This window comes from Orcinus orca, chromosome 16 (assembly GCF_937001465.1).
Source record: "Orcinus orca chromosome 16, mOrcOrc1.1, whole genome shotgun sequence".
NCBI lineage: Eukaryota > Metazoa > Chordata > Mammalia > Artiodactyla > Delphinidae > Orcinus > Orcinus orca.
In genome coordinates, this window is record NC_064574.1 from 12,416,580 (window position 1) to 12,437,918 (window position 21,339).

Sequence of the window (21,339 nt, forward strand, 5' to 3'; positions counted from 1 at the left end):
CTTTTTTTAAATGGAAAATAAGTGTTGGCAAGGATATAGAGAAACTGGAACCCTTAATACATCAATGGTGGAAAAGTAAAATGGCACAACTGCTGTAGAAATGTTTGGCAATTCCTCAAAAAGTAAAACAGAATTACCATATGACCCAGCAATTCTACAAAGGAGAATAGAAAACCTGTGCTCGTACAGAAACTTGTACATGGATGTTCATAACAGCATTATTAGCCCAAAGGTGGAAACAATGCAAATGTCCACCAACTGATGAATGGATCAACAAAATGTGGTATATCCACACAATGCAATGTTATCTGGCAGTAAAAAAGAATGAAGTACTGACAAATATTGCAATGTGTGGATGAATCTTGAAAACATGCTAAGTAAAAGAAGCCAGACACAAAAGACATCTTTTATGATCCACTGATATGAAATATTCAGAATTGGCAAATCTATAGATTGCCTTTGTCTCTATAGAGACAGAAATGGTTTCCTGGGGCTGGGGAGGAGAGTTTCAGGGATGATAGCTAAAGGGTATGGGGCTTCTTTTTGGGGTGATGAAATGTTCTAAAATTGTTGTCATGGTTGCACAACTCTGTGAATATACTAAAACCCTGAACTGTACGTTTAAAACGAGTAACTTGCATGGTATGTGAATTATATCACAATAAAACGGTCACCCCACCCTCACCCCCGAAAGGCCAGATCGTATGGTTCCATTCATATGAAATGTCCAGAACAGACAAATCTAGAGACAGGAGGTAGGTTAGTGGTTGCCAGTGGAAAGGGGAGGGGGAAAATGGGCAGTGACTGCTAATGTGCAGAGAGTATCTTTTTGAGGTGATAAAAATGTTCTGGAATTAAGATAGTGGTGATGGTTGCACAACCCTGTAAATATACTAAAAAGCACTGAATTCTACACTTTAAAATTATAAAGTTTATGTTATATAAATTCTACTTTACTGTTTAAAAAATTTTATTGAAGTATAGTTGATTTTTGCTGTCATGTTAGTTTCAGGTAAACATATATATATATATATTTTTTTTTTTCAGATTATTTTCCCTTACAGATTATAAAATATTGAGTATAGTTCCCTATGCTATATAGTAGGTCCTTGTTGGTTATCTATTTTATATATAGTAGTGTGTAAGTGTTAATCCCAACCTCCTAATTTATCCCTCCCCTCCATTTTAATTTTTTTAAGTCACTATCTTTTTAATGTTCCCCCAATGATGGCTGTCTCCAACTGTTTGCCATTAACGGCTGCAGTGAACATGCTTGTATGTGCCTCTTTGTGTCTGAGTATCTCCCTAGAACAGATCCAGAGACAGTGAATGGCATGAGCATTTTTATCTCTGAAAACGTTGCCAAACTGTCCTCCAAAGTGGCTGTGCCGATTTACACCCCTTGCACCAAAGCATCCTCACCAACCCTGGAAAATCATCAGACTTTAACACTTCTGCCAGTATGAGGGGCAAGAAATTGTACTTTAAGGTTTTGATTTGTATTTACAGTCAACCTGCACTCAGTAATCATTCCTGATTACTAGGGAAGTTGGAACTTTTTTCATGATTTCAGATTTAATTTTTAAAGCTAGTGTTTTTCTGTGCTACTAAACCTCAACTTTCTTTTTCCTTTGTAAATGTACACCAAAAACGTTAATACTATGATCAATGCTTTTGTAATTAATACACATGAAGCAATTACATTTGAGAATCAGTGATTATTCTACTGCCTAAGCTTGTTTCTATATTATTATCAATGAGGCATTGGAAAGCTTTGTAAAATACAATATGATATTATTACTACTATTACTATTATTACTATTACATGAGTAATTCTTTTGAAATGTCCTAGGACTGAAATATGGTACAACATTAAATTGGCAAACTCTTCCTTTACCTTTTGAGATTGAGGTTAAAAGTTAGGTCAAATCAACCTAGTGTCCAGGAGAAATTAATTTATACCATACAACCAGACACCCTGGAAATAATACCCTAGATACAATTTTGTATATTCCTATCAGTTAAAAGAATATGAGCATGCACCTTCAAGTTACAAATTTTTATTTTATTATTATAAAAAAAGTGCTGCTATATTAATGTATTTTAAAATAACACAGGGAATTGGCTGTCCAGTGGTTAGGATTCCACACTTTCACTGCCGAGGGCCCAGGTTCAATCCCTGGTCAGGGAACTAAGATCCCACAAGCTGTGCGACACAGCCAAAAATTAATAAAATAAATAACACAAAAAACAGAGATTGTAAGGGAGATTCAAATTAAATAGAAACGTAAGTTCTAATATTTCCTTTTGCCTCCTATGGACCTTCATACACACACCTCATTATGGATGCCACTGGATTAAGTTAAAGGATCAGGAGTAATTCATAATTATTTGTTGAGATCCTTCTCCCAGGATCTGTCAGGTTAAATTATTCTTACTCCTCAAGAGAATGCTCCAGGCAGGAAGGCTCAAGAGAGCCTCTTCTGACAGCTCAGGGCCAGCAAGTGACAGTGGACTGCTGGCTCCTGGGTGCCTTCTACAACCTCTGGACGATGAGACACAGGGAGACTGCACTACTGCTACGAACTGCTAACACCCTTCCCACTCCCAGGGTGCACTGCTGGTCTACCATTATCGCTGTAAAATACAAGTATTCCTGAATATGAACAGTACAGGAAAGTGCCTAAAATGTATTAAGTATAATAATCAGGTTACAAAACAATATGTAGAACATGATTCTAGTTCCCTTAAAAATATATGTATATATGTATATGCACACACATTTATTAATTTGCATTGTGTTAAAAAGAAACACACACACACTGTGGTGCTAGGCACTGTGCTACTGTATACAATATACTTTATTTAAGCTCATTCTCACGATTACCCTACAAGGTAATAAACCATAATAATATAAATGATAATAATGTTAATAGCAGCAGCTAACAGTTATTGATTACTTAGCAGGGAGGCATTATAGTAAGTGATTTCTATGCATTGCCCAGTTAAATATCTGCAGTCCTATGAAGTGAAGGCTTTGTCACCTGCATTTTACAGGTGAGGAAACCGAGGCTAAGGACAAGCATCACTGAGCTAGTAAATAGCAGATCCAGAATTGTTTTAAAAATGAATTACTTTATTTTTTACTTGATTATGTAACAGATGCCTATGGTACAAAATTTGAAAGGTATAAGAGAGTATGCAGTGAAAACTTAAGTCTCTGTTCCATTCTTGTTTTTTTCTCCTTCCCGTAGACCACAAACGTTACCAGTTTCTTGGTTATACTGTACATTTCTGCTGAGAGTGTCTGTACGTTTAAAATTATATACATGCATATGCATGTACATATAAAATAAATTTTAAAACAAATGGTAATACAGTATTTACACTATTTTGAATTTTTTTTAACTCACCACTACCTCTTAGAAACTATTCCATATCAACACATAAAGAGCTTCCTCACACTTTTTGTTTTGTTAGTGGCTGCAGTGTATTCCACTGTGCCATCTAACATGTCCCCTTGTAATGAGCGCTCAGGTGTTCTCCAGGCTTCTGCTATCACTGCCATTGCCATCTGAGTAAAAACATCATTCCACATGTGTGAGCGTATCCACAGACAAAACTCCTGAAAGAGGGGCTGCTGGGTCAAGGGTACAGGCATTTTTAATTTTGTAAAGAGCTCATCAGCTGCCTTCTGTGGTAGATGCTGTGAGGCTCGCCCACTCCCCTTCACTGGGCCCATCTGTGGGAGCTGCTGTACGTGTTGGCTGCTAAGTGCTCACGGCTGTCCCCTTCTCCAGAAAACTGCCCTTAGCCGCTGAGAGGCACCTCATCATGGAAGCTGTGCCCGCCCCACACCAGCTCATAGTCAATGACTAACTGATGGGGGTCCACAAGTCCCACCCCCTTGGTTTAAGGAGAGACAGACTCTGCTGGGCGTTCTTGCCCCAGAGCCCTCCTGCTGAGGCTAGGCCAGGCCTACCTTGAGATCATACCCACCGTTTGGCTTTCTCCTTCCCTGGTCTTGTTGACTCCCTCCCTTACAGATTTGCTCCGGAAGAGCACCCCTCAATACATTACCTATCCCCAAACCCCTGTCTCAGATTCTGCTTTTAGGGAGCCAACCTAAGACCACTGGTTCCAGGAGTGGAGTGGTCAAAGGAAGCAAACTCGAGGATGGGGTTCTGGAGTTGGACCACTCAGCAGCTTCCGGGCAAAGAGGATCCCAACACTGCAGGTAAAATACTACTAGTCCCTCACTGGGGGTAGCAGTGCCATTGCTAAGACCTTCACTTGTGGCAGACTGGATCGGGACACTGGTGGAGGAGGCAAGGGCTCATGCAGTATCTCTGGTGTTAAAGAGGTTATGACGGAAATAATAACTGTAAGAAAAGTGGAATTGTGGTTGTTGCTGAGTGCCACCGATGCTCTGAAAAAAAGAAAACAAAAGGCCCGAACAATCACCAACTTTAAGCAAACGGTGAGAGTCAGAGGGCCTCCTTGGCAGCATTGAAACAGACCCTCATCTCCTGCAGCTGGAGTGCCTCTAGAGCTGAAGACTGGGCACAGGTCTTTACTGCAAGAGTGGCAGATCTTCAGAGAAGGCTGAACTCAAGATGATAAATCTCCTATGCCTTCTCCTAGCAGGTCCCTGATAAGGAAGAAGTGGGGCTCAGACATGGGATAGGGGTGCCTAGGGAGATGCACATGAGCACCTTTAACCCTCAGGTTCCCGTGGACCTTCTAGGCCTGCAGCAGTGGCCCCTACCACCCCATTGGAATACAGAGCTCCCAGGTTATTTCAAGATTACACAGATGCCCCAAATGAGGCAAGTGCCTTAGGTTAACTACTGCTTCCTGCATAATATAGTCCCCAAGGACACAGACCATATGGACGTTCCACAGGACAATACACTGGTCCACTACTGACATCATGCTAATGTACTGCGACAAGCATGAGGTGGCGAGGAGATGTCTTGGTAAGACACGTATGCTTCAGAGGATAGAGTTTCAGGGGCCTGCCCATCTGGGAAGAATTCAGAGGTCAAGTGGTCTGAAGCACACCAAGACATTGCCTCCAAGTAAAGGAAAAGGTCTGCCCCTTCTACTGTAATAAAGAAGCACAGGGCTTCCCTGGTGGCGCAGTGGTTGAGAGTCCGCCTGCCGATGCAGGGGACACGGGTTCGTGCCCCGGTCCGGGAAGATCCCACATGCCGCGGAGCGGGTAGGCCTGTGAGCCATGGCCGCTGAGCCTGCGCGTCCGGAGCCTGTGCTCCGCAACGGGAGAGGCCACAACAGTGAGAGGCCCGTGTACCGCAACAAAAAAAAAAAAAAAAAAAAGGAAGCACAATGCTTGGTAGGTCTTCTCCAGGTTTTGGAGGCAATATATTCCACACTTGAGAAAACTATTCAACACTTCAACCCATTTATTGGATTTTGAGAGACTGATGGTTTTGAGTGAGGCCCAAAACAGTTAGCTGCAGTTCAAGCAGCTCTGCTGCTTTTGCCATACTATCTGGCAGACCCCATGGAACTGGAAGTATCTGGTAGGAAGGGAGGCCGGCAAGCCCCAATAGGAGGGTCGCTCAGCATAGATCCCTAGGACTCTGGAGCAAGGTCATGCCATTTGCAGAAGAGACACATATACCACTCAAAAAACTCCCAAGGGAAAAACACGATAAAGCTCCTGGCATGCTGTTGGGCCGCGGTAGAGACAGAGCAACTGAGCATGGGACGTCAAGTGCCCAGGTGGCCAGAATCATCTTTCATAAGTTGGGTTGCCATACCTGCCGTCAGGCTAGGTGGGCCCAGGAGCAATCCATTTTAAGATGGAAGTGTTACATTAGCGATCAGACTTGTGCCGATCTAAAAGGCACAAGTATGCTTTACTTGTGGCCCAGACCTCTATGTCATCGTTAGCTGTTACAGCAACATCTCTCTCAGCTCAGCTCCTACGTACGGCCTCATGGGGAGCTCTTTAAGACCAGCTGACAGAGGAGAAAAAAAAAAACCCACGCGTGGTTCATGAAACACTCGGCCAGCCTCTGATGTTGGCCACTTCAGCGTCTGTGCAATGGGCTCATGAGCACAGTAGCCATGATGGCAGACATGGAAGCTGTGCAGGGCCCCTACGGCATGAACTCCCTCTCACCAAGGCTGCTCTGTAGCCATTGCCACTGCTGAATGTATGACTGGAGAGCCACAGAGATCAACACTCATCACCTGGTGTGGTACCATCCCTTGAGAAGACCAGCCAACTGCATGATAGCACCTCGATTACATCAGACCCCTTCCATCCTGGAAAGGGCAGCAATTCATTCTGACTGAGGCTGACACATATGCTAGCACCACTGTCCCAGGGTCCATAAGTGTCTGAGCCACCAAAGTGGGATACTGCATAACAATATGTCAACAACATGTCAAGCCAAGAGACTCACATTTTGGCAAAGGAGGTGCAGAAGTGGGCATGAGACATGGACACCACACGGTCCTATCCAGAAACTGCCAGCCAGCCAGAGTGGTAAATAGCCTCTTAAAAAAGAGCTGAGGGGCTTCCCCGGTGGCGCAGTGGTTAAGAATCCGCCTGCCAATTCAGGGGACACAGGTTTGAGCCCTGGTCCGGGAAGATCCCACATGCCTCAGAGCAACTGAGTCCGCGCACCCTAGAGACCGTGCTCTGCGATAAGAGAAGCCACCGCAATGAGAAGCCTGCGCACCGCAACGAAGAGCAGCCCCCGCTCGCCACAACTAAAGAAAGCCCGCGCACAGCAACGAAGACCCAATGCAGCCAAAAATAAATAAATAATAAAAATTAAAAAAAAAAAAAATGGAGCTGAGGCACCAGCTTGGAGGTGACATATTGTAAGGAATGGCGCACTCCTCCAGGGTGCGGTATACTCCTGAAACCAGTGGCCATTATAGGGTGGTACATCCCCAACAGGCAAGCATGCGTACAGCACACAATGGGTACACCACTCACCATCACTCTCAGCGACTCACTTAAGAGTGGGGATTCCTGCTTGGAGGATTTCTGCTTCCTTAGCCTGAAACTTTAGGCTCGGTGGGTTGAAAGAACCTGGCTCCCAGAAGGGGACATTTCCACCAGAGTTCACATAGTAAGAGTTACAATGGCTACTGCCTGGTCACTTTGGGCTTTTTGTGCCAACAGACCAGCAGGCCTAGAAACAGGCTACAAAGGCTACCACGTTGGCAGGGGTGACTAACCCTGATTACCATGAGGAGACAGCCCTGCTACTACAGGATAGGGCAGAAAAGAATATAATTACTTATGTAATATGTTTTTAACCACAAATGATTTTTTGAAAATACTTTAAAATATTGTTAGCACATTTTGTTAGCTATAATCATAGAATCACTTACGCTATAATAAGGTGATTTTGAAATTCCAGTCCTTGATGCTGCTACCTATACTAAAATAGATACTCCAAAGATAGTATCCTGAAAGACAGAAGACCTGCCAGGAAGATGAGAATCAGGACCCCAGAGCTGTCTCTCTGTTTTCTGGGGAAATGCTGTTTATATATTTTGTTTTTAAGGTAGCTTACTTTTTCAGTGGAATGTTGTTCCTTTCTGTTCTGTTGAGAACATTTATGTGGCGAAAGAGGAAATTTATAGAAATCAGCCCAGATGTAGCAAGTTTCCAAATGTAATCCTTTAACAACCTTTCTTCCTTTAAAGTTCAGACTACCTCACTATTCTGACATATCTAATAGATTTAAGTATAAAATACAACTTTAAGATGAAAAAATGCTGAGCCAAGAGCGGATGACCATAAAACTAAGGAGAATCAGAGCAAGACTCCAGGCAAAAGCATATGCACTATTACACACAGAGCACACGTTTAGCTAACGGCAGCTAACGAGCAACAAGATGTTCCAAGAATAAATTGTCACCTCTCAGCCATGTTTCCAGAAACACAGAGGCTAAAAGTCTGCGCTAGCACTCTTCCTTGGAATGCGACAGCCCAGAAAATCCTTAGAGTCTAATGTGATCATTTTGTCAATGTGACAACCAATTTTGGCCTCTACCTCTGAGACAGCTACTCTAATGCCAACAAATGAATGCCTGTTTCTTCTCTAACAAAAATCAAAGTACCTGAGACTCAGGGAGAGTTCCCCCTGGGACAGCTCAAGCTGCATCACACTTGGACTCTCACAGTCTAAAAAGTCAGGAAAGCTGTTAGAGTTATAGTCAGGATTCTTGCTTTAAGTTTTCTCTAAAAAACCCGTTTTTAGAACTTAAGTACAATTAGAATATAATCACTATATATATACTTTTTCCCAGAATTACCTTCAGTCAACAACTCAGGAACTGAGTGATTTTTTTTTCGTCTTCCACTCAAAACCCCCATTGACAAAAAGAGCCCTACTCCTTAAAAAAAAAAAAATTTCAATCCTTTAGTCAAAACAAGGAGTTAATATAACTAAAAGCACAAACATAGTTAAGCAGGTTATGACAAGGAAGCACATTTGTGTATTCCTATTTATTCAATGATTCAATCAAATCCAGTTATAAGTTAAAATACGGTTTTTCTAACTATCAGCAGTATTCAGGCTAAACCCTAGCATTTTGTAGTCAAATTCCATTCTTAACCGCATGCAGGCCTTTCCTCACTCTACGATAAAGTATGACTATGAAAAAAAAATTTATTCCTATTTTTGCTATATACAACAGAGGACAGTAGGCAGTACAACTATTTCATTTTCACTCCTTACCAATTTCAGCCCAAAATATATGAACAGTGAATCAGCACTATATGGCCAATAAAAATAAACATGTGAACTTTACTAATACATGGAAAGAACAGTAAAAAGTGAAGAACACAAAAAATGACTGAAGCTCAAACCAAGTCAAGTCATCTGATGGGCATGTGTGCGTCTACACATGGTGTGGAAGAGAAGGAAGCATGATAAAAAGAGCTGGTTGTCAATGAAAAGGACTTTTCTTCTTTATAGCTAAGTGTGAAAAAATATATATATACATTTTTAAAAGGCCCGAACCACAGAATTCCCTAAGTATAGAAAGTATCTGAAAGCTTTGAACAAGGGCCAAGGAAATAGCTTTAGAACTTCATGTTGATACTATGCTTTTATAAAGAATGAAAAAAGTCTCAATTCATTTGAAAATACAATAAAATAGAAGAGCGGAAATGTGCTTTTTGAGTACAGATAGTCCTCTTCTATATCTACGATTTCTTAGGAACTCTGAATGCTTAACACAAAAGGCCAACAGTATCTCTAAATGACTGTGGACTAAAAAGTAACTTCTGGTTAGAAAAAGTAGGCTAGGAAAACTTACCCCTGAAAGAATGAAAACTCCATTTTCTCTGGCAGCTTCATCTAGATTCTTTTTTGGCACAAAAGTTGGAAATTCTTGAAACGGTGGATATCTCAATATTTTGTTACACTTTGCTCCAGTAGGAGAAAAAAGTTTTCCTTCCATTTACATAGCTTTATGAAATACAGAACTACTTTGACAGCTTTGTCAGCATTTCTAAATTTTAACCAAATGTCCTCTAATATAACAAAAAGTCCTTTCTGGACCCCAGTACTCTCCCTAGAAGTGCTCTTAGTATTCCAATCACCTGAGTTAGCAAATAAGTACTGAAAGCAAGACTGACTTTCCATCACCCACTCCCAAGCCCTAGCTGTATAGGCTACAGTTATTTGCGCAACATCAGCAAAGAAAGAAACCTTGTGGACGGACAGCCTTTGCTGACCCCCAGCACTGCTCCACTCCATGTCCAGTTCTGGGGTGGCCATTTGGTCAGACTTCATCCTACAACTTCTGGTGGAAGCAGGGGGAAGAGGAGGCCACCTTTCCCAGCGTGACTGCTACTGTAAGGACAGCAAGCCTGAAGCTGTCAAGTCTTACCATGTGGAGAGAGCCCGCCTGAGAGTGAAGCCAAAACAAAGGGAAGCACTGTTGAGAATGGAGAAAAACGGAGTCCGGGAGACTTGATCCAGTGAAGTCTGAAGCTGGCACTGCCTGTAGGTTTTTTGGTGCCATGAGCCAATGGGCGTGCAACTCCACCCACACCAATATCTGTTTTCTTTGAATCATTTTGAATTGATTTTGTCCATTGAATGGAAAGAGTCCTATATCAGTTAAGATGTTTTCCTCTGCAAGTAAAAGAACACCTGACTAAAAATGGCTTAAACAATGGATGTTTATTATCTCATGTAACAGGCAGCCCTGAGATAGGTAGTTTCGGGGCTATCAATTCTACAAAACAACAGTGCAGTCAAGAATCTGGGCTTCCCATCTGTCCCCTTGGCAAGCCTCAGCATTCCGGCTTCGTCTTTGAGCCACAGTGATTTCAAGATGGCTACCAGTGCTCCTGGCATCACATCCTCATACAACAGCATCAAAGGAAGGGGAAATTTCTCTTTTTATCAGAGAGGAAAAATGTTTCCAAAACTCCTCACCCCAGCACACTTCCCCTCGGTCTCACTGGCCAGACCTGGGTTTCACACTGCCTGCTGCCTCCACCCCTTTGAAACAATTACCACGATGGAGAAAACCAATCTTGACCTGGAGGAGGCGCCCACCTTCCTTGACCACACTGTGGAAAGACACGGGGTCAAAGCGAGGGTTCTGTTTTCATGGAGGGGGAGTGGCCCTTAGGTAGACACACAACAATGTCGCTGTAAGTCCTTGTACAAGCACTGGTGTTCAGTGATCCGCAGTTACTGAAACATTCAAGAGACGGTGAAGAACCTGACATTCCAAACCAAATTACAAGAACCACCACTTAAATTTCCATGTGCACAATACCTAAATACACACCAACTAAGGTCTTATTCTTAAGAAACTATGTAAACTGACCACAAAACTGTAACTTCCTTGCAGTGGCTTTTTAAGTCTTTACTGAATGCCCCAGAATAATAGGTATTAGCTATATAGGTTATTTTCGAGGTGCCTAATATCAGGAAAAGAATGCTAACAAATGATCCTCCTCTTCTTAGAGCTCTAAGGCTCTTGTTAACTAAGTTTGTTAGAATCTGCCAGGATGTGTAGCTGAAGAGACTGTTCAACAGAGAGCAGGAACTCTGAGTAAAACTGATTTCTAACTCTTTACTGAAGATCAAAATTATCCAGTGGTACATCTTCCTTAAAATATGGCATCACCTGGGGGTTACGGGACTTAAATGAGATGGCAATGTGAAAGCTCATAGGCCAGAACCTGGCACTTAGTAGTACTGTGAAGTCCAGGGAAAATATAGGAGGGGCTGAAACAGAGTAGTAGGAATGCTGGTACTGGTAGGGGAAGGAGAATGAACAGAGTTTGATCATTCATTTCTAAAGCTAACCTAAGCTGCTGCTATATTGCGAAAAATACTAAATACTATACTAAACCAGATCTAAGGCAAAGAAAATTAACTTATAAAGCACCAGTGGTGATAAGGAAAATTAAATATCATCAGTAGGCAAGTGGAAACTAGTAAAAGTAACTACAATATAATAGGCTGATGAAAGCTTTGGCTGGCCTTAGTGAAACCCTATTTACTATCCCTTAAGCTTCCCCACCCACATCTTCATTTTAATACTTACTGAAAAGTAAGGTCCCTGCTTCATTAACCACTTCAATGGACTTACATGTGAGGTCAACTGTGATTACAGTGATTCATGCATTCTAAATAGAGGCTAATTATCTTAACAGTTAATTGCCACAGGAAACAAAAGAGGGAAATATAAGTGAGGTACAATGGAATGCTCTCTGAAGACCTTAGATCTGACTGACATTAAAGTGAGCCATTCCTCCATCCTAAACCTTAAAGTGAGAGCCTCTTCCGGCTGTAAAATTCAGTGATTCTATGAATTAACTATCAATTATTCGCCTTAGTCGAGTGACAGCACAGCCTAGTAGTAGACCTTAGAATAAACAGTGTGAATGTTCATTTCCAAAGCTAACCCAAACCATCGCTATATTGGGAAAGAATTTCTAAATATACTAAACCAGATCTACAAGGCAAAGAAAACTTATAAAGTATATATAATTTTATATATAAAATTAACTTAAAAAGCAGTGGTGATGGGCTTCCCTGGTGGCACAGTGGTTGAGAGTCCGCCTGCCAATGCAGGGGACACGGGTTCGTGCCCCGGTCCGGGAAGATCCCACATGCCGCGGAGCGGCTGGGCCCGTGAGCCATGGCCGCTGAGCCTGCGCGTCCGGAGCCTGTGCACCACAACGGGAGAGGCCACAGCAGTGAGAGGCCCGCGTACCGCAAAAAAAAAAAAAAAGCAGTGGTGATAAGAAAAAAATAAATATCATTGGTAGGCAACTTGAAACTAGAAATAAAGTAACTACAATATAATAGGCGGATAAAAGCCTTGGATGTGCCCTGAGGGTGGTTCTAGAAGTAGAAAGGGCTCTCAAGTTGGATAGAGGGGCTTCTATGTGACCTTTAGGAGGTCATCACCCCTGAGCCCCCAGTGTCCTCATCTGTAAAATGGGATCATAACACCCTCATGGCAGCTTGCAGTGACAATGAAATGAGCTCAGTATACACCACATCTCTTGTGGTTCCTAGCACTTTGGAGGCACTCAAAAAGTGGTATAGTTAGTGCTTTTATTATAAGATCACCAATAAGCACTTACCTAAAGAGACAACAGCAACGCTCTCTGGCAGGAAATGTAATCTGTATCGGATCAGTAGATGCACCAATATGATGCAGATAGCTGTGGGAAAAAATAAGACTTTTTTTTAAAATTATTTTTTTAACACCTTTATTGGAGTATAATTGCTTAACAATGGTGTGTTAGTTTCTGCTTTATAACAAAGTGAATCAGCTATAGTATACATATATCCCCATATCTCCTCCCTCTTGCGTCTCCCTCCCACCCTCCCTAACCCACCCCTCTAGGTGGTCACAAAGCACTGAGCTGATCTCCCTATGCTATGCAGCTGCTTCCCACTAGCTATTTTACATTTGGTAGTGTATATATGTCCATGCCACTCTCACTTTGCCCCAGCTTACCCTTCCCCCTCCCCATGTCCTCAAGTCCATTCTCTACGTCTTCGTCTTTATTCCTGTCCTGCCCCTAGAAAACAGCCCAACTTTGAATGATAAACACCAAGTCCAAGGCAGGGGTTATTTCTAGGAGGCTGCCAGGGAAATGGACAACTGACAATGACACAGTAAACTTCAGCTGTATTTTCAATTTCTTATTTCTTAACCAGGAGGCAGCTGCATGGTGTTCACTACATTTTCTCCGTATTTCTTTACATGCCTGAACCAGTTTGTTTTCCAGTTGTTGAAAGAGCAACAGACATCTACCGCTATTCTAAGCTGTAAACCTTATACAACCACTTAAAATTATTCAAATTTCCCTGATTCTGAGAAATGATCCTCAATGGTGAGGAGGAAGTTAATGAAATCAATCACTTTTATGCAACTAGAGCTGCAACAGAATATATGTTGACACAAAGTATCTTGCCACCACATGATTGTTCTCTTTTAACGCAGAAGGAAGTAAGGGTGTTTTAAAAAACAGAACAAAGTTAATATTGGTTTGGTGATAAGAGCATCAGAGACCTGAAGATGGGGTGTTTGCTCCCCAGATGGGTACTGGGGCTCCCACTGGTTGAGGGCTTCCCATGAGCCAGGCACTGTACCGAGCACTTCCCAAACGCTGTCTCATTTGACCCTCAACACCCCTCTCTGAATGAGCTGTTATCACCACTACCTCCTTTGATTCAAGATAAAAGCGGAGGCTTAGAGAGGTCCCACTGCTGGTAGACGCCACAGGGTTGAGCTTAATTCCAACCCTGTGCCCTTAATCCTGGGCACCCACCACCTCCCTCCCTGTGGCCTTCATTCCTCAACCAGCAAAATAAGAATAATGTCTGACTTTCCTCACAGGGGTGTTGTCATGAAAGAAAAGAAACAGAAAGATGTAAAACTGTTTGAAAGGAATACATATTTCTGAACAAAAAAAAAAAAGCACACTTTTGCATAAATAACTCCTAAATGTAATTTCAAGACCCAAATGTTAGTGTGCATGTCTTTTTCTCTTACTAGGCACCTAGGTGGTATGCCATCTCATCAATCAAAGTATTACCTTGATAGTACTAAAAATAAATGTGTTGCCTTTTTTTTTTTGTAAAAGGAAATGTTTAAACAATCTGCATGGCTGTGAACTGGCCACCCTCAGAGCCCACACTGACAAATTAGATTATCTTTAGTCCCACCAAGAAGCACCAGGTGGCCAGAGAAAGGAAACAGCTGTAAATACAGAAATTTTGTCCTCCTTTTATTCTGTGCTCTAAACTATCAATCTGTGGTGTTATTTTATTATAAATATTTAGCCTAGTTAGAAAAATCCTACATTAAATACTAACAGCAAGAAAAAAGTTCCAATGCATTAGTACATGTAACCAATGAGAACACCTATTGCCTAAAAAGGCAGGCAGGTAAGCACATAAGTAGACAGAAAATTGATCTAAGGAGTGGAATCAGTTTCTGCTCTTTCTTTGCACCAAGCTGGATGAAAAAAGTTTACAGTTTCTTCTCATAAATCACACAACTATTTGCAGCTTTAAGAGCAAAAGAGAAAGCTCTATCAATGGAGAGAGCTACATATAAGAATGATCAATGCCAGGGAATGGTCTTCAGCTATAAAAAGAAGGAGATCTGCAAAGACAACCCATAGAATCGGAGAAAATATTTTTAAGTCATATGTCTGATAAAGGTCTAGTGTCCAGAGTATCTAAAGAGCTCTGACAACTCAACAACAAAAAGACAACACAATTTTAAAATGGGCAAAAGACTTAAACTGACATTTCTCTAAAGAGATGCAAATGGCCAATAAACACATGAAAAGATGCTCATCAGCATTAATCATTAGAAAAATGCAAATCAAAAACACAATGAGGACATCCCTGGTGGCGCAGTGGTTGAGAGTCCGCCTGCCGATGCAGGTGATGCAGGTTCGTGCCCGGGTCCGGGAGGATCCCACATGCCACGGAGCGGCTGGGCCCGTGAGCCATGGCCGCTGAGACTGCGTGTCCGGAGAGGACCGCTACCGCAAAAAAACAAAAAACAAAAAACAAAAAACCACAATGAGAAACAGAAAAAAACCAACACAATGAGATAAAACTTCACACCCTAGGCTATAATTAACATAACAAGTGTTGACAAGGATGGAGAGAAACTGGAACCCTTGTGCATTGCTGGTGGGAATGTAAAATGGTGCAGCCTCTGTGGAAAAGTTTGGCAGTTCCTGAGAAAGTTACACATAGAGTAACCACTTAACCCAGCAATTCCACTTCTAAGTATGTACCCAAGAGAAATAAAAACATATGCCCACATAAAAACCCGTACAAAGGGGCTTCCCTGGTGGCACAGTGGTTGAGAGTCCGCCTGCTGATGCAGGGGACACGGGTTCGTGCCCCGGTCCAGGAAGATCCCACATGCCGCGGAGTGGCTGGGCCCATGAGCCATGGCCGCTGGGCCTGCGCATCCGGAGCCTGTGCTCCGCAATGGGAGAGGCCATAACAGTGAGAGGCCTGCATACCGCAAAAGAAAAAAAAAAAGTACAAAAATGTTCATAGCAGCACTATTCACAATAGCCAAAAGGTGGAAACAACCCAAATGCCCATCAAGTGATGAATGGATAAACATAATGTGGAATATTATTCAGCCATAAAAAAGGAAGGGAATTCTGACACATGCCACAACATGGATGAAGCTTGAAAACATATGCCAAGTGAAAGAAGCCAGACATAAAAGGTCACATATTGTATGGTTCCAATTGTATGAGATATTCTGAGTAGGCAAATTCCTAGAGACAGCAGAACAGTGTCTACCAGAGACTGAGGGGACGGAATGGGGAGGGACTGCTTTTAATAGGAACTGGGTTTCCTTTTGGGGTGATGAAAATGTTCTAGAACTAGATAATGGTGATGGTTGCCCAGTACTGTGAATGTACTAAATGCCACTAAATTGTGCACTTTGAAATGGTAAATTTTATGTTATGTTTATTTTACCACATACACATCCTTTTTCTTAAAAAAAAAATGAGGTAGATACAAAAAGACTAACATGGAAAGATGTCCAAGACATTCTGTAAGATGAAAAGGCAAGTTATAGGACCCCACTTATATTAAAACAAACTCCAAACTATATGTGCCTGTTGGTGTGTATGTGCTTACGAATGTACACATGTATATATACACATACAAGTGCATGTTTTCAAGTACACTTGGGAAAAAACAGAGCAAGAAGGGACAAAAACTTCTGTGCCATATGGAGGGTATGAGTACAAATTAATGTTTCCAATTTTTCATGCCTGAAGTTTTAATTACAGAAAATACATTGAAACATAGGCATATCAATTTTAACAACTCCATTAAATTTAATGGCCCATAAAATGTGTCAAATGATGCTAATAGTTAACTCTAAGTCAATAATAATGACTCACTATTGTCTCTGTGGAGTCAAAGATCAGCAAGGGTTAAGTGTAAGTCAGCTGATTTCAAGCTTCTAAAAGTCAAAAGTAACCAGAGTTTTGGCATCCTTTCCACACAAAAGTTACAATTTCATTTGACCTGACTAAAATAGTAAAGAAAAGTGGTAAATCTGTTCCAGGTTATGAGTTCCTGAAGTCTAGAATAATCTATGGACTATTTCCCGCAATTCACTAGTCTATATATTTAGTGAGCTGGCAGGTTATTTATTAACAGCCATTTTATTTTTCTTTATCAGATTTACACTGTTTGGACACATAATCACAAATAAATATACAAGATACTTAATAATTTGTTGATATACAAGAACAGAGGAAAAAAATGCCTTCAAATTTACTTAGAAAGCATTCCACTTTTCTAATGTATGCTGACCTACACATAAAAAGTGGAGATACCAACTCAACTGATTAGGTGAAAACTGAAACCATCTGACATCAGTATGACTCTAAAGTATAGGTTTATGATCTGTTTGAAGAGAAGACAGTCCAATAAAAATATTCAGCTCTACTAAATACAGTTCAGCCCTTTTTGGCCTCAAAGAGGCCAAAAGTGGGCAGGGTTTTGTCTGGATTAAAAAGCACATCATAAAAACCTGTTTTGTGATCTCCGGCACAAGCTAATCCTAGACGCTCCACATCCTGAAGGTTACTTTGAAAGCCTTATGTTTTTCACCCTCCGGTGAAAAAAGTGATTACAAAACAGAAGTTTTTTTCCCCAAGGCTTGCCTTTTATATTCCCTAACGTATCATGCTGACAACAATGTAAATAGACTAATAATACTCTTTCAGGTTTAAGGATTCAGGTACTAAAGACTTCTTGATCAAGGGAAGAACTGCTTTTCTTCTTTGTATTCAACTACTGTAACAAAAGGAAAACAGAAGAAAACAAAACAAGATTCCTTGATTGTTAAAGTAATCCCCTAGAAGTAGAATTCAATTACGCTGAAAGAGTGAAAAATTATTTGGGCATATCAAATCTAAATGGACATTGTACACTTGTGCTTTGTGTACTTTTTCAGTGTACAACTTAGAAGTTTTTTAAAAACTACGAAAGACAAGGATGAGTCCTGGGATTTTAAATAAAATTAGTATCTTATTAAAATTATTTAATTAACAGAGTCTGAATAGAAGTGTGAAAGAAGTTACACTTTTCCTCAAAAACCAGCCCTGACAGCCATCTATTATGGCTACGGAAATACTCTGCACTTCTCCATTTTCTTGTACCTTCCTTCCTTATGAAAAGATCTAATCAGAAATATGACTCAGTATCATTAAAGAGAAGCAGAAAATGTAAACGTTCCAACTTCACTCTTCAAACAAGAGTTTGGAGGGTCATATTTGAAGCTATTTCTTCTTTAGCTGATCCAAAGTGGTTGTGCAGTTTCAACTGGTCTTCTGGTCTAAAACAGGTGTCTACTGTCCATAGTCTCTGGGAGGCAGCTAAGTTACTGCCTTTTATCTAAACTTCTTGACCAATGTCTGGCAACCTGGATATTAGCCTCTAGTCTCCCCCAAACCAGGTCTGTCAATAATTTAACCTCTCTGGGCCTAAATTTCTTCACCTGTTAAAGGAGGAAGTCAAATAAAATGAGATTTTCAGTTTGAGAGAGTGAATCTGTTTAAAGAAAAACATTATATAGGTAAATAACAGCACAGGTGGTACACCGATATGGCAAAAGTCATGACCATGGTTAATGGGAATGACGGAAGTTAAGGAAAACAGTGTGCTAGGGCAAGAGTGTGTGATCTTTTACTCACAGCAAACCTCTTAACTAAGTAAAATTTTACGTGGAGGCCTAATGGGTACGAGGGACAAAATGCTGCTCTGGTCAGAAAGCTGGATGCTCTGCCATTTCAGGCCCCACCCCACCCCCTGCTCCCACCGCCACCTACACAGAAACACACAGAGACTCTCAGGAGCGGAGTCTGAAATACACTCAACTAGATGTTCAAAGTTCTCTCTAGAGCAAAAATTCTTTAATTCTTCCTTTCAAAGGATGTCTAAGATATATAAAGGGCTCTTCAGAATTGCTCAGCTCAATGATTTTATAAAGAAAAAGGAGTACCCTGTTATGATGTTATGAACAGACTGATCACTGACCCTCAGCGTTTGAAGTGAAAACCAAACAGGAGGAAGACTTGACCAAGTCAACAGTGGTTGACACGGGGTTGACCACACAGACAGCACACACAGACACTCGCAATGCCAGATGATGGTGTCTCCGCACGCACTCACCGAGGGCCGCACTCACCGAGGGCCGCACTCACCGAGGGCCGCACTCACCGCGGGCCGCACCCATCGCGGGCCGCACTCACCCCGGGCCGGCCGCACCCATCGCGGGCCGCACTCACCCCGGGCCGCACTCACTCACCGAGGGCCGCACTCACCCCGGGCCGCACTCACCCCGGGCCGCACTCACTCGCCGAGGGCCGCACTCAGCGCAGGCCGCACTCACCGCGGGCCGCACTCACTCACCCCGGGCCGCACTCACTCGCCGAGGGCCGCACTCAGCGCAGGCCGCACCCACCGCGGGCCGCACTCACCGCGGGCCGCACTCACTCGCCGAGGGCCGCACTCACCGCGGGCCGCACTCAGCGCAGGCCGCACTCACCGAGGGCCGCACTCACCGAGCACCAGGAGGCTGAAGAAAATGGTCATGCCGCTCGACTGCTCCTCCTGCTGAGCCTGCTGCCCCGTCTGCACCGGGAGGATGGGCTTGGCGGGGCTCGGGCGCACCAGTTTCGTAGTGACCGCCAAGGTGGTGTGAAGGGTGACATTGAAACCTTCATGAGTTGTATTGGGGAACCTGTTGGAGAACATAAAAAGCAGCGGAATTAGACAAAGGAAAAAGGGCCCCGAATTACCAACACACACAAACCAGACGGAGAACTTCGGCACGGAGCTTGATGGGATTCACAACCCTTGCAACCAAGAGGCAGGCCTTGGAGAGAAACTGATTAGGAAGATTCCCTCCTGCTGCAGCACAAGGGCACCAGTGGCCTCAGGTACTCTGAACGCAAACACTTAGAGGACAGGGACAAGGGGGAATCAGGACCGGTGTAGAATCAAAGGCTGCCTGCTCTTTGGCACTTAATGGGGGATTTAAAGGGAGGCAAACTGGAGTCTCATCATATTCCAAGGTCCAACATTATTTACTAAGTGCCTTATTTCTCCAGTTTACATTCTTTTCCTTAGATGGTATCTGCAAGCTGAAGAAGCCACTGAATTTGCCCAGTTGTTGATGTGGTCAGAATGCTCTACCCTACTTTACAAAAACCTTCTCTGAGTTCAAAAAGCCCAAATGTAATCCCCTCTGTAATCCCCTCCTCCACACTACTGCTGTGTTCCTCACACTATCTCCTCACACTGTGTTGGGATTGTAAACTAGCACGATATTGACATAATGATCACCGTAACTGTGATTATAACAGCTAATGTTTTTTGAGTACCGCTTAATTCCAGGAACCAGGTAACATACCAAGTCTCATTTAATGGGCATAATAAGCCTGAGGTGGACACTACTACTTTCTCTTTTTTACCCATGAATAACAAGCTCAGAGAGGTTGCGTAACTTGGCGAGTATCAGTCAGTGGCAGAATCAAGCTTTAAGTCCAAACTTGAAATCACTGAGTCATACCACCTCTTTTGCTTTGTGCTGCTGAGGCCCAATTTAGTGTCTGGGACAGAGAAGATGCTCAATAAGTAATGTGACTAAATGAAATGACCACCAGGCCAAAAGACATGCATGAAAAGTTGTCAGGTGAGGAAGTCAAAGTTCAACCATGGGGTTGGTTCCTTGTTCATTTTCACATACTCATTCCACAAATATAGATGGGGCACCTATAACACACAACAGACTGTGCCTGGCACGTATGTAGATGGACTAAGAGTGGTCCTTCCCCAGCAGCACCAGGAGGACAGAGGCACCTTCACCCCCCTTTATCTCATCTTGTACAGTTAGTTCCCTTGCTCTCCACACTCCAGCCATCCTGCCGTTCTTTCTGTCCCTCAAAAAGGCACTAGGCTCTTTCTTGCTCCTGGCCTTTTGCACCTTTTGTTTCCTCTCCTATCCCTCCTTCTGGTCACTAAGGTTTCATGTGGCACGTCACCTCTTCCCGAGAAGCCTCCCACACACCAACACCACTCCGTTTCCTCCAGAGCACTGAAATCATCTAGTCTATTTACGGTCTTCTTTTTCCACTAGAATGGAAGCTCCCTGAGAGCGGCTCCTGGTCGCCCTCCTTCACTACCATGCGACCAGGGCCTGAAATAGAGTAGATGGCCACCAGTTAACGAATAAATGAAACTCACTGAAGGAAACAGATGTGAAAAATAGTCATTACAATGGAGGAGGTGACTGGCTACGTAAGGGGTGCAGCTGGGGGACTTTCTGGAGGCAGCGAAGCGCTGCGTAATCAGCGGATGCGAAAACTAGGAAAGTGAAATTTGGCTTGCGGTTTCCGCAAGACGGCTTTCGAGACCTATGCTGGGCAGCCGATCCCTAGCCAGAGGGTCCAACCTCTAGGAGGCTGCACGGCCCAGGCCCGTCCCTCCAGCCCTCCTCGCAGGCGCCGGCATGGTCAGTCCTGGCCAACCAGCACAAAGCGCTCCGCCTTATGGGGCCGGAGGGCGGCCTGAGGTGCTCGCAGTCACCCGATGGGGCCCAGCCCTGCCGCCTCCGCCGCCCCGGAAAAACCCACTCACTCCTCTTCCGCCATCTTCTCCCCAATCCTGCGGAGCCTCCGAGACCACCGAGCCGCGGGGCTAGCAGGGCCCGCTTTTGCTTCCGGCTTCCGCTGGAGGCGCGGAACGGGGGGCGGGGTCTCGGCTGCGCAAGGGCGGCACT

At 43.1% G+C, this 21,339-nt stretch overlaps 1 protein-coding gene across 5 annotated transcripts in view; it reads right to left on the minus strand.

Annotated features, from left to right (window-relative positions):
- The window catches only part of SLC9A8 (solute carrier family 9 member A8), a 67,874-nt gene extending 46,539 nt beyond the window's left edge, over positions 1-21,335 (minus strand). For 3 of the 5 annotated variants that reach the window (XM_033411194.2, XM_033411195.2, XM_004282890.4), the window contains exons 1-3: positions 21,198-21,335; positions 19,121-19,299; positions 12,623-12,703 (exon numbers count right to left, since the gene is read on the minus strand). In XM_033411194.2, the coding sequence (XP_033267085.1) occupies positions 12,623-12,703; positions 19,121-19,299; positions 21,198-21,211 (274 nt within the window). In that variant the 5' untranslated portion in view covers positions 21,212-21,335. Of the gene's footprint in view, positions 1-12,622; positions 12,704-19,072; positions 19,300-21,197 lie in introns of those variants that run through there. The other 2 variants (XM_033411196.2, XM_033411197.2) reach the window with 2 other exon arrangements.
- Between the last annotated feature and the right edge of the window lie 4 nt (positions 21,336-21,339).